The sequence below is a fragment of the Sardina pilchardus genome, chromosome 1, assembly GCF_963854185.1.
Source record: "Sardina pilchardus chromosome 1, fSarPil1.1, whole genome shotgun sequence".
NCBI lineage: Eukaryota > Metazoa > Chordata > Actinopteri > Clupeiformes > Clupeidae > Sardina > Sardina pilchardus.
In genome coordinates, this window is record NC_084994.1 from 20,335,914 (window position 1) to 20,350,273 (window position 14,360).

The following is a 14,360-nucleotide window of genomic DNA, read 5'->3' on the forward strand; positions in this document are numbered from 1 at the left end:
AGGGCAAACATCGGAGTTATTGTCTAGCCCACCTCCTCCTCCTCCTCCTACTATAGGGCAAACATCAGGGTTATTGTCTAGCCCACCTCCTACACCTCCTCCTGTAGGGCAAACATCAGGGTTATTGTCTAGCCCACCTCCTACACCTCCTCCTGTAGGGCAAACATCAGGGTTATTGTCTAGCCCACCTCCTACACCTCCTCCTGTAGGGCAAACATCGCGGTTATTGTCTAGCCCACCTCCTCCTGTTCCTACACCTCCTACTCCTCCTCCTGTAGGCCAAACATCAGGGTTATAACCCAGCCCACCTCCTCCTCCTACACCTCCTACACCTCCTCCTGTAGGCCAAACATCAGGGTTATAACCCAGCCCACCTCCTCCTGTTCCTACACCTCCTACACCTCCTCATGTAGGCCAAACATCAGGGTTATTGTCTAGCCCACCACCTCCTCCTCCTGTAGGGCAAACATCAGGGTTATTGTCTAGCCCACCTCCTCCTGCTACACCTCCTCCTGTAGGGCAAACATCAGGGTTATTGTCTAGCCCACCTCCTCCTACTCCTGCTACACCCCCTACTCCTCCTCCTGTAGAGCAAACATCAGGGTTATTGTCTGGCCCAGCCCACCTCCTCCTGTAGGCCAAACATCAGGGTTATTGTCTAGCCCACCTCCTCATCCTGCTACACCCCCACCTCCTCCTCCTGTAGGCCAAACATCAGGGTTATTTATTGTCTGGCCCACCTCCTCCTCCTCCTACACCTCCTCCTGTAGGGCAAGAGTCATTGTTGTATATTGCACCACTGCCCCTCCTAGCCCACCTCCTCCACCACCAGGTGAACATCATGCTCTACCCAGGCCTCCTCCACCACCTCCTTCTTCTTGTTAAGGATAAACATCATAATCATGGCATTAAATCACCTATTAACATGTTATCAAATGAAGATGAGCTGATAAACAGCCAAGACATAGAGAATATGTATATACTCCTCCTTCACCACCTCAAAAATCATAAGCATGGAATCATAATATTGATTCCATTGATATTATTGAGATTGTGATCATTTAACACAATTACTCAATGATTTTGGAAACCCCATCCATTTTTCATCCAAAACATTAAACTGAAAAACAAGTTAACACATTCATAACTCAAAATGAGGGACAATGTCATTTTCATAATCCTTGGATGAATTACACAGCCCTACCTCCTCCACCTCCTCCACCACCCCCAGTACCCCCGCCTGTCATTTGCTTCAACCTCCTACCTCCTCCTCCTCCCCCCCTGTATCCCTGCCTGCCATTTGCTCATACCTCCACCTCCTCCTCCTCCTCCTCCAGTGCCCCCTCCAGCCATGCGCTCCTTGGTCTTCAGGGCCTGAGCTCGCTCCTGACGGAGGCGCTCGTCGTCACGCAGCAGCGCCGCCAGCTGCTTGGCCTTCTCACGCACGTTTAGGCCCTGGACAATCGATCAATCAATCAATCAATCAATCAATCAATCAAACAAACAAACAAACAAACAAACAAACAATCAATCAATCAATTAGTTAAATTGAGTCAGACAAAATATTTAAAATGTTGAAAACATACTCTATGTTCAATCAATCTATCAATCTATCAATCAATCAATCAATCAATCAATAACTCAATAATCAATTGCAACTATAAACTTAATAATACTTAATGCTTAACAAGAAACTAACAAGAAAATATGAGAAACGTAAGAAAAGATTAGTGCATTATAAATGACCTAATCACAGCCCTGACCAATTAATCAATCAATCAATCAATCAATCAACTGATCAGATATTATTGATCTACACAGCAACATTTGGCATGAAAACTGCTTGAGAGGAGCATGGCGTGATGGAGCACCTGGTCACGGCCGTCGCGGTCCACGTACTGGAAGTCGCGTAGCGTCTGGATGGTGAAGGCGTTCTCCCGGCACTGTTGCGCCACCCGCTCCGAGCCCGTCTTGGCCAGGTAGTCCAGTAGCGTCAGGGCCTAGAGGGAGGACGAGAGGGAGACAGGGCCAGATGTACTAAGGAAGCGGTAATAGCGAGTTTTTGTATGCGCAGAAAGCGAACGCTTTGCTTTGCTATATTGCGTGGAATTTACTAAGCTGTCACTTCATTACGTTAACTGCGTTCTTCACTGCCCGTCCCCGCCCCTTGCACAACGTCAATTGCGTGTGCAAGCGCAGTCGAATATTGCAACATTAAAAAGAATCAAAGTTTAGCGATCACACATGATACAAAGACATGTCAACGAGCAGCAACAGACAGAGTAGGCCTAGTAGTTCTACTAATCCACTTGAAAAAAAAATACTTGAACTATTTACTGCACGTATAGGGATAGGCTATGACTTACTGCCCTAGTCTAAAAGATTGGGAAGTGTAGGCTATGTCATGAAAGAGAAAATACGATTTTAGAGAGGCATCAAAAGTTAAGGTTGCTTTTGACATAGTATAATGAAGAAAACTGATGCTCTGAATATTGATTCAGCTGTCTCTAAAAGTTTTTCTAATAGACGCATTTAACCGCAATTTGGATTACACCTGCTTTCAGAAGGCGGAAGTTTTTCAACGCAAAATAGACGTGCGCTGTTTTCATACATATGGCGGAATACTTAATCAATCGCTATTAGCACTTCTCCTCCCCTGCACTTGCGCGTTACACCCATTTTCAGCTGATCCGCCCAGGAATTAATATGCATGACACAGAAAAGCGCAAATAGCCATTCTCAGCTCCCACGGCAGGCAGTGTGCGCGTTTCCCTCATTGCGGCTCATTTGTACATACAATCGCCATGTTTTTACGTGCACCTTACGCCTAAAATGGGCGCAAAACGTTAGTACATCTGGCCCACAGTGTGAGAGTGAGACAGGGTCTAAATAGGGGGGGAAGAGAGGGAGAGAGTGAGAGAGTGAGACAGGCCTAAAGGGGCAGTAGAGAGGGAGAAAGTGAGACAGGGTCTAAAGGGGGGGGGGAGGGAAAGACTGGGTGAGAGTGAGACAGGGCCTAAAGAGGGTGGAAGAGAGGGAGAGACAGTGTGAGAGTGAGACAGGGCCTAAAGGGGGGGGGAGTGAGACAGGGCCTAAAGGGGGGGGGGAGTGTGAGAGTGAGACAGGGCCTAAAGGGGCGGTAGAGAGGGAGAGAGTGTGAGAGTGAGACAGGTGTATTAATCCTAAACCCAGTGTTAAACCTGGCTCCTATAGCCTGTCTTGGTTACGTAGTCCAACAGAGTCAAGACCGAAAGACGTGGAAGACAAAAAGAGAGAGAGACAGAGAGAAAACAGAGAGGAAGATAGAAAGCTAGAAGAATAGCGTTGATCCTAAATCCAGTATTAAAGCCTGCATCTGAGCATGTCTCTCTTCCTCTCTTTATTTCTCTACCTTTCTCTCATGGATCTCATAAATCTGAAGAACCTTTATGGGACAACAGAAAGATACTAAGAGAGAGAGAAAGAGAGAAGAGAGGGAGAGAGGGATATATATAGATAGATAGATAGATAGATAGATAGATAGAGAGAGAGATAATTGTAATAAGAATGATAAACCAAAAAAAAATACCCAGTATTAGGACACATAGGATACGAATGCTGTGTTAGACCTGGCGTCTTAATGAGGCAAATCCAAATGTTCATTTCTGGAGTCATCTGAAGCACAACACACTGTGCCTCCAAACAGAACAGGAGTGTGTGAGAGCGAGAAATGAGATAGAGTTCAAACAGCAGAGAGGGAGACCGTGGGAAGAGACGACAGCCAGGATAACCAGCTGCGTAAAATATTTACACGTACAAGCTAAAATCAGACGCTTAGCGTTCTGAACCCTCCAAAATGGATGTGAAAGCCATCAGCCAACTCGAGCATGGCAAACATCTCCTCAGAGTGTGAGAGGTGGTTACGGTCGGTCACCAGGTGACTCTGAAGCCAACCTGGCCCTGGTATGGTCCTGAACATGCCCGGAACAACATGCCCCTGACATGGTTGTGTTGTTGTTTGTTGGTATGCTATGTTTTGATTTGTTTGGTGTTACTGTATGTTTTTTTGTTATGTTGTTTTCTTTGTTATTCTTGTTCTGTATCTGTCCTAGCCAGGTGGGAACGTGCCCATGATAGCTCGGTGGGAACGTGCCCATGATAGCTCGGTGGGAACGTGCCCATGATAGCTAGGCGGGAACGTGCCCATGATAACCAGGTGGGAACGTGCCCATGATAGCTCGGTGGGAACGTGCCCATGATAGCTAGGCGGGAACGTGCCCATGATAGCCAGGCGGGAACGTGCCCACTCAGACTTCAGGTATGTTTTAAAGTAAAGCCCCCCAAAGTACCTTAATATTGACATATTTCAGGCATCATGTTTAATAAGCCGCCCTTTTTTAAAGAAAACATAGCCTTCTATAGAGTTTACAAATGACATCCTTTCATTTCATGTTTCCATATCATTATGACCTGATTCAAAATTATTGATTTGTTCGTGAAATAATTGCAAAAGACTTCAAACGTTTTTTTTTTTTTTTTAACACGCATAGCCCCTTTCATCTCACGTACCCCCTAGAAGCAGCTCGTGTACCATCGGTCATACGCGCACCACAGTTTGAGAATCCCTGGCATAGAGCATTAGAATACATTACCCAGAATACAACAGCACACAACACAGTAAAATAAAATATTGAGAGAGGGAACTATATGGCGGATGAACACACAGAGCTGTGAAAATGATAAAGAAGAGAAAAAGAGAGCTGAGAGTATTGGGAGAGAGGGAGAGAATGAGAACACTTGGGAGAGGGAGGGGAGAGTATTTGCATAAGTTTATGCATATACTGTACAAGTTTATGCAAGTTTACATAGGGGAGAAGACTCCGACAGAGACTTGTGAATGACCCAGGAAGCTTAGCAGTTTGGAGACACCCACACATGTGCACTCTCATTCACTCACACTTTCTCTACACATGCTCACTCATACACAAACTCACCAGCGTGCACACTCACTCAATCAGTCACTTTCTCTCTCTCTCTCTCTCTCTCTCTCTCTCTCTCTCTCTCTCACACACACAGACACACACACACACACACACACACACACACACACGCTCTCTCTTTCACCCCCTTCCTCTCTCTCTCTCTCACACACACACACACACACAAACACACACACACACACACACAGACACACACACACACACACACACACACACACTGACAGGTTTGGAGTTGCTTCATGCATTATAAATGGAGTCTTCCATATTTGATGAGATGAGTTAATCTAAATGGAGTCAGACCTCAGAAGTGTCTTCACTTTTATTCCTGGTCTACCGTAACTGACTATTCTTATGATTTAATCATGGCATTATTTCAAACATGCATGTGAGCGCATGCACGCACACACACACACACACACACACACACACACACACTAAAACACACACACACACACACACACACACACACACACACACACACACACACACACACACACACACACACACACTAAAACACATACTCGTAGTTAATTTGAATATGATATAACAGTTCTAAAGGTTTTCAGTTACACAATCGCTTTAATTTTAATTTACACAACCCAAAAGAAAATGCACAACCTCTCTGACAGACACACACACATACACACACACACACACACACACACACACTTCTCTCTCTTATACATATGCACACTAATGCACGCATCACACACACAGACACACACACACACACACACACAGACACAGACACAGACACACACACACACCTTGTAGACGTGTCTCCAGTTCTTCCCGTGGTCGTTGAGCCGTTTCCACACCATACTCATGACCTCAGAGAAGGCCACCACGCTGAAGGTGAGGTCAGCGATCTCTGACATCAGCGAACTCGATGGACCCCAGGGGTCATTCGAGGTCGCCTCACGGACCTGGGCAAGATATACAAAAAAGAATCCAATTTTATTCACATTCACACATTCAAGGAAATAAGCTTTTGGCCATATACTGTAGGTCTCACTAGGAAATATTAAATCAATTTACCTTATTATACAGACAAGAGATATATTTTCTATCTGTCAGTATTCTTAAATATTGATCATTTCTAAGAACTGAAAAGGGTTACAATTAGCATATGTAGCCAAAGTGGCTCGCACACTTTCACAATCAAACCATTTTCTTATTGTTGATGACCAGTCATGATCAAGATGCTAGAATCATAACACCACAGCGATAGCACCACCAATCATAATCAAGACGCTAGAATCACCAATCATAACAAAGATGCTAGACTCATAACTACACCACAATGATAGAACCACCAGTCATAATCAAGATGCTGGAATCATAACTACACCACAATGATAGAACCACCAATCATGATCACGATGACAGTCAGAGTATTCATCATATGCTTGATTATATTCACAATCGCCAATGAAACTGTTAGCACCAAGGGCAGTGTTTTGTAGTGATCTATGGGCCCGAATCTGCCCTCCCCGAACCGACAAAATATGCCTTAAACGTCAACCCCAACCTGATCCACAAGTTATGTGATTGGGCCCATATCGTGGTGTAGGCATGTTAACGTTTCCTCACTTTCCAAGATATTCATGAAGGCTAATAATTAATTAGTGTGCTTGCTGAAAGCAGCACACTATTGTTCTTCCTATTATTATCAAATTTATTTATCTTGCGGAACATTTTTGTCTCCCTATCTTGTCCTAGGGATTTGGAGCTAGAGACGCCGTTCCACTTCTCACGCGTGCGTCCTGATGCGAGGATGGTGGCTTGTATAAAGCTTTTCGATACGCCTTGTCGTTCTCCCGTTATTCCAGTTTTTCCGGTCGATTTTTCCCCATAGGAATGAATGGAAAAGCGACTTTTGAGCGCTGATGCCCACACATTTTTCCACCTGTAGCCCAAACCGTAAGACATAAAGTCACGAAATTTGGTATGCTGATAGAGGAGACTACCCTGATTGACACCACCAGGTTTCATACTCGCCACTCTCACGCTCTAGCGCCACCAACTGGTCAAAGATGGAAAACATGTTCATGCCCGTAACTTTTGATCCGTATGGCCGATATTGATAAAACTTATACCATTGGAATCCTCTGACTCAGCTGATTCCAACGCACCATGTGATGTAATTTTCCGCCATGATGGATTTTCCGCCATTTTGAATTTTGTTCAAAGTCAAAGTAAAGCTACCCTGGCCGCATAGTTTATCCGATCGTCATGAAACTTGGCACGCGTGATCTACAGACCAAGGTGGATCAACCGCCTTGATTTCGTCTTCATACGTCTAAGCGTTCGCCTGTGATAACCAATTAAATACAGCGAGCGAAGCCGCCAAACAGGAAGTGCGCCTATCTTGGATATGCTGTGACGTATGAAAGCCATATTTGGTGGGATGACTTGAGACCCCATTCAAAGCACCCCCAATAAATTTGGTGTTATTTGGTCTGTCGATGGCTCTATAATTAGCAAAAACGTGAGTGTTGGTGAATGTATACTATTAATCGGAATAGCTCATCTTAAATTGCTTTAGGTCATGCCAAAAGGACATTTCAGAGTGATTTAAGATACAATGTTGATATTTTAAAAAAAAAATCTATTTATTGCCATTCTTGTAAAAGGTACTGGTGTGTATGCTACAGCACAGCATTGTTCCCAGTCTGACGCATACAGTTCATTGACATCATGATTTCAAACTCGATATTACTCAATCTTCGATTGACTGACATGGGATGGTCCGCAACGGTACACCAATGGTGTATTTCTAAGCTTGTCCGCATCGTTGTCTCACCTTGAGACTGGGTAATTCTTAGAGATGCCATGGTCCCGAGGGACAAGTACGGACTTACTCGCTGTTGAATACAATGCGTGTTCAGTTGTTATATATAGTAGACAATCACACGATGTTTCTCAGTGACGGTGTGTTTTGGATCATTTGTATTGACCTGAGCATTCTGGGTATTTCACTCAGAGGATCATATGACACCCCCACAAAGCAGGCGAAATACCGGAAGTAGAGTGGTGTGCGTGAGGCAACGAGGATTTTAATTAGAATGTAGTCCTATGGAAATCGCAGTTACACTTTCAACAGTAAGTGTGTTTAGACTTCGAATTTCGTCACATAATTTATATCATAGCCACCTAAGAGTTTACCAAAGATAACGTTGTTGTCCATTTCAATTTAATAAATGTTTCTGAATTTGGGGAGATCTCCTTATGGAGGTTATGGGGTTATGTTTTCCATGTATTCCTGTAGGAAAAGGTTGTGGCTTACACTTTCATAAAGTTTGTATATTTACACTTCAAATTTCGTTACACCATTTATATCATAGCCACCCTAAGGTTTAACAAAAATAACAACGTAGTCCAATGTTATTTTAATGCATTTTTCGGAATTTGAGAGGTCTAGTTATGAGGGTAGGTTAGCTAACTGCAGTTCAAATGCTAATCGCGACTAGCATCGCTAGTTGGTTTTAACTTTACCGAGGCTGTTTATACCTAATTGCAACTGCTGTTATGAAGACAGTTTGGAGCCTGGCAGACGTGAAGGCAGTGAAAGGTAATGAAATGCATGGTCCAAGTAGCCTGGGAAGCCGTCTAGTTATGAGGGTAGGTTACCTAACTGCAGTTCAAATGCTAATCGCGACTAGCATCGCTAGTTGGTTTTAACTTTACCGAGGCTGTTTATACTGAATTGCAACTGCTGTTATGAAGACAGTTTGGAGCCTGGCAGACGTGAAGGCAGTGAAAGGTAATTAAATGCATGGTCCAAGTAGCCTGGAAAGCCAAACTATGTTAACTGTAGCCTAAGTTTAATATGGAACGAGTACGTGTTGCTGATATCATTTCGCAACTCATCGAGCTAGCAAGTCAAGCTAGTCTACATCAGGCAGTGCATAGATAATATTATTACACTTTTTTACAGTCAATGAAGCACCAAGTGAAAGTCAATGTTTGCTTTATATCCAGTGGCAGTGGTGCTGATGTCGTTTGAATAAGTACAGTAAACTTAGTCAGAAGATCTAAAAATATTTGCATTCATGCTAGCTGTATGGTCTATGTGCCACCTATGAATCCCCCTGTTGCAAGCTGCTGCCAAGTAGGCTGGTCATGTCTAAAGCGTGATTATTTTCAATAACTACTCCTCCTGATTGATTGTCATTGACACCGTCAGGGTATGGCTTACCAAGACAGGGAGAAAGTCTGTGTATGGCAGGTGCGTGTGGTAGGCTAGGCAAGGCAGTGCTATTCCATGTAAACTGCAGTGGTGGACTGCGTGATCGCTGGTCAGGCCACCCCCAACCAGCAAAATGTGACGTGATATATATCTATATGTCTATATACTGTATCTATCTAGGATATCTGTATATATCTATGTATCTATCTATAATCTGCACTTTTTACTGCTGAACCGTGTCTTGCCCGTTTCTCTTTACTCCTCTCTCATGTCAATCTCAAGGGGGCTTGTTCAGTGGTCCCCAACGTGACGCAATAGAGTACATTGAGGGGGAAAGAAGAATCATTGCAAACCTCAAATCATTGCAACATCAAATAGGCCTACAATGGATAACAGTTTAGATGAGTAGTACCTAATGCAAATTTGTTTAATAATGCAAACCTTGCAATACGGCCTTTAACATATGTGATATTTTGGATACCCATTTCATTGCAGAGGATAGGGTAATTGTGTTTGAAGGGGACGTGACTTAACATAGGCTATAATTAACTATTTTTACGACTTGATTCAAAGCAAGGTCGGGGGCATATATTTTTTTTTTACAGTTAAGAGTTTTCCGACACTCAATGTGTCGCTACCATGGCAGGATTTTTCTGCTTGGCTTTCGTTATGAAGCTTGACTTGACCTGTCATCGATGCTGCCCCGTCAGTGCAAACTACGCATATCCCTGCTAACTTAACTGGAAAGCTATACTGGACGCGTAACTGAAGCGTTCCGTTCGCGACGCGTACAATTCATTTTAGATGACTGGTCCATCTCCCACATCTGTTGTAGCTACTTTAATAGTGGAAGCTAATTCAACACTTCAGTTCTGCACCGGATGTAGCTCCCCTGTACGCTCATGATTTGTAAAGCAGGCAACAATTCTGTTACCCTGAACATCTCATCTCCGGTAGCATTGTCCAGTTCTTTGCCAAATAAAATGATCTGAAATCTCATCATCCACGTATCTCACGTTAGCGATCAACTGGCAAGGCCAACTGGTCAGTGGAGTTTTTCCATTTCTTATGCAGCATCTGGCCCTAGCATCACTTTAACCATTTGCAGGCTAGAATGAGCGACTCTGTTAAATTGTGTGGCTTTTTTAAATTTAGCAAACAAATCTGAAAAACGAGCCACACGCACGATAGAAAGCATATATTCAGTGTCTTTGTTCTGGTGCAGCACATTCCGAGGTTCATGTGGAAGCGAATGCACTCTCTTTAAAAACATATCCATTGCGTGCACCTGCATTCTGCCGTCTGCTGTCAATACAGAACAACAAACAAACAAACTTAATGTTAACGAAGTTGTTAACATTACGCCCTGAAGTAAAGTAAACTGTAGCCTATTGTTGTTTGTGCTGCAAAGAAAACTTGAATTGATATAATTGCAATATAATTATTATGGCCAAATTTCTTTTTATGAAATGATATATCAAAGCAGGTAGAAGTAACTGTAGTCACTTGACATTTCTGAGGATTTACATATTTCCATCAGGGCAGTGGTATAGAAATTCTTCAGTGGAGGGACCACACTAGTTAATCACGCCATCAACACCTTCTTACCTTTTCTTCTGTTATTACTATTCTTTAACTTTATGGTAGAAAGTGAGTCCAGCAAATTGAGAACCTAGGATCCTGTTTATGTTTATGAATGTGACTCCAGTATATGTTGAGACATAAGAGTGGAAAAGGGGGTTACATTTATATAATGCAAATGATTATGTTAACAATGTCATCGAATATGTTGTACAAACAAGAAGAGCGAAATGGTAAACTTTTAAGAAATCATCATCCACATCATAGTATGATGCTGTGTGGGGTTATGGACTTGACAGTTTTGCATGGAATTGCCCATGCAGTATATACATATTTAAGCAATATAGCACGAGTGGGAGTGGGTTGTTGCTAGATATTCCCACGGGTGTTGTTCGGCCGTAGCCTCCGGCCTCGAGGCTACGGCCGAACAACACCCGTGGGAATATCCAACAACAACCCACGATTACGAGTGCTATATTGCTTTTATACAACAATTCTACCACTTCTTTTTTGTGCTAATTTCCCATTATCATGTAAACGTTTAAATCGCTAAAACTGTCTTGTTTGTAGAACTAACTTCTCTCCGCCACAAATTTCTACTTCATGCAGGACAAACTGCCGTTACTAGTTCTAAATGGATGGTTGCTATGGCCAAAGGCCAGTCGTTAGTTCTAAAAGCACGTTGCTATGGCCAAAAGCCAGTCGTTAGTTCTATCTCTCCCGTTGTCAAGCAATGTAGAATCTAGCCTAATAAACGTTAGCTCGCATTGCGTCTGGTTAGGACATGCTTTTAGCTTTGAAACATCACTATTTTACTTAGCCTACATGCCATCCAACTAGCTAATATCCACCTCTGTCATATTCTATGTTCTGAGCGTCTGTATTTCAGCTTGGATGCAACGTGACAGTTCGGTTTACACTTGACAATTTGACATTGTATCGCGGAGTTATTTATTATTAGCTGTGAAAAGTCCGAGTGGATTATCGTGGGATATCTCAACTCATGGAACGTCTCTCGGCCAATCAGAAACAAAGAAACCGCTTCATAGAACCCAATTGTTGTATAATAAGATTTGACACATTGCAGTTTTTTAATGGTGGGGTTATTTATAAATCAAAGAATTGTGGGTAGATGTGGGTGAACTGTGCAACATGCAGTTTGTGGACATGAGGCAGACGTAACAGACAGATATTTGTGTTTGAGGGGGTGATGTGTATGTGTGTGTGTAAGTGTGTGTGTGTGTGTGTGTTTATGTGAAAGTTTTCGTTGCTGGTCAACTCAGCGACATGCAGTTTGTGGACAAGAGGCAGATGTAACGGACTGACGTTTCTGTTTGAAAGAGTTGTTTGTGTGTGTGTGTGTGTGTGTGTGTCTTTGTTGCCGGTGTACAGTATTTCTGAATATGAATGCTGTCTGGACAGGAAATGGCACAGCTTTTATCACATGCAACCAATCCAAAATCGATTTCATATTCAGAAATGTTAACCAGTAACAGCCTGGTTGCTTTGACATATCAAAACCAAATTTTATCCTATTACATCATTTGAACAGGTGAGTCGTCCTGTTTATTTTACCATCCATTTGAGGCTATAACACATTGCAACTTATTTAACAGTGAGTAAACTGCGGATGTTCCCGCATAACAGAATAGCTATAACATTAGGCTACTCGTATTTGTTCTAGAAACATGCCTAGTTCCTTAGGCTCCCTCCTTCCTTCAGTGGTTACGTGTTTCATGCTGGCTACACGTGAACAACTCATACTTAATTCAACACAAGGTCTACAGACCTTAGAGGTGTACATTTCATTTTCATACATCAAAGCGTTAGCCCTTGACAGCCAATCAAATTCTATGTTGAAGCGTCCAAACAGGAAGTGAGGTCAAATCTCGGAGACGCTTTGAGGTATTGAGACCATATTTGGCGGCATGATTTTGGACACCATCCAAAGTAGCCTCAGTAAATGTGTTGTAATTTGGCCACTAGGGGGCGCCGCAATTAGCAAAAATGCATTTTGGCTCATATCTCTTTACGTCTTTGGGATGACATCTACATTTTTACATTGGAGGTGCTCTGGGCCATACCACTGATGAATCTAGGCAACTTGTCAGGTCAGTGTAAGAATTCGGCAATCGAGGGCAACGCCGCCAAACTCGAAGCAGCTTCGCGTCTTGGCCAAACTTTGGCGCTTTGACCTGAGGACAAGCGGTCGTGTCTCCTACCGGGCGCTGTCGTGGCGCGTCTGAGCAAGCACACTTCGCACTTTCCCACCGGGAAATGCATTCTAGTTACAAATGAGAGTGCTCTCATTCATAGATTAGTCCAATGTAATCAATGTAGCCACTGTCCCACCCTGCCCTTGATAATATTGATAATATTCATATTTTGCATGTGACATTACAACTACTGGCTGGTCGGCAATGACATCATTCTCCAACAACAAAACCCAGTAAACTAATCAAATAATCTTGCCAAGACGTCGCCAGCTTTACTTTACAAAAGTTGGTGTTTTGAGGTGAAAACGACATGCCAGATAGTTGTACTTCATCACACGACGAAACAGATGTCACGTTGTTTATAGCTACTAACATGCCATTGTTTTTAGCATTTGTTGCCCACCTACTGTATCATGTAACTGCGAAGGATGAATAATGCTACATGTCCAAACTCAATAAAACTATTTACTAATCATCAAACATGTCGAAGGGAGGATGCCGATGCTCTAGTGACCATGAACAGAATACTGAGCGGAGGACGTGACAGGTGTAACGTTGGGAAGCTGCACCTTGATCTCGGCCTCAGAGTAGTTGTGCACGATGTTCTTCACCTGCCGACGGAGCGCCGAGGTCGTCATGGTGATGGTTGGATGGAGAGCGTTGAGTATGTGAGTGTGTGTGTGTGTGTGTGCGTGTGCTCGTGTGTGCGTGCGCGGGTTTGAGGGAGTGTTTGTGTGGGAGTGTGTTAGCGTGGTGTTGGGAAGGAGGAACTAGTTATCCACACAGGGGGGACAGGGGGACCAAGGACTGCCACTGAAGAACAGATAGAGAGAGAGAAAGAGAGAGGGAGGGAGAGAGAGAGAGAATGTTCAACAAAACAGCAACAAAAGACAGCAGAGAAAAGGGATCAGTAGATAAACAGGAAGATACTTTTCAGAATGTGTTCACATTATTGTGCATCTAATTAAGTATTTACATTATTGTGCATTTCATTATGTATTCACATTATCGTGTATCTGATGTATTTTAAGTTTCTACTGAGAAAGTAACAGAATAAGATCAAGTAGAAAGAAAAACAGAAAAGAAAGGAATAAAGAAAGAAAGAAAGGACAAAAGAAAGAAAGGAAAGAAGAAAGGAAATAGATGAATGAAATACACAGTCAGACAAACAGAAAGGAAATCCACCTTCTCCTCCTCCTCTTCCTCCTCCTCCTCCTCCTCTTGTCTCAGTGAGGGACGATCGTGTGTGCTAGCAGCCGTGGGCCGAGGCTCCCTCCTCCCCCCAGCGGTCACTCTTCATGTCCTGCTGCTGCTGCTGCTGCACGCCGCCTCCGTCTCTACCCATAATGCCCTGCGCCGGCCTCACACCTGCGGGAGGAGAAGAACACAAGC

At 43.4% G+C, this 14,360-nt stretch overlaps 1 protein-coding gene across 1 annotated transcript in view; it reads right to left on the reverse strand.

The window, feature by feature from the left end:
• The window catches only part of epn3b (epsin 3b), a 27,039-nt gene extending 13,381 nt beyond the window's left edge, over positions 1-13,658 (reverse strand). The window contains exons 1-4 of the mRNA XM_062532462.1: positions 13,538-13,658; positions 5,747-5,905; positions 1,872-2,000; positions 1,317-1,455 (exon numbers count right to left, since the gene is read on the reverse strand). Coding sequence (XP_062388446.1) covers positions 1,317-1,455; positions 1,872-2,000; positions 5,747-5,905; positions 13,538-13,606 — 496 coding nt within the window. The 5' untranslated portion in view covers positions 13,607-13,658. The remainder of the gene's footprint in view (positions 1-1,316; positions 1,456-1,871; positions 2,001-5,746; positions 5,906-13,537) is intronic.
• Between the last annotated feature and the right edge of the window lie 702 nt (positions 13,659-14,360).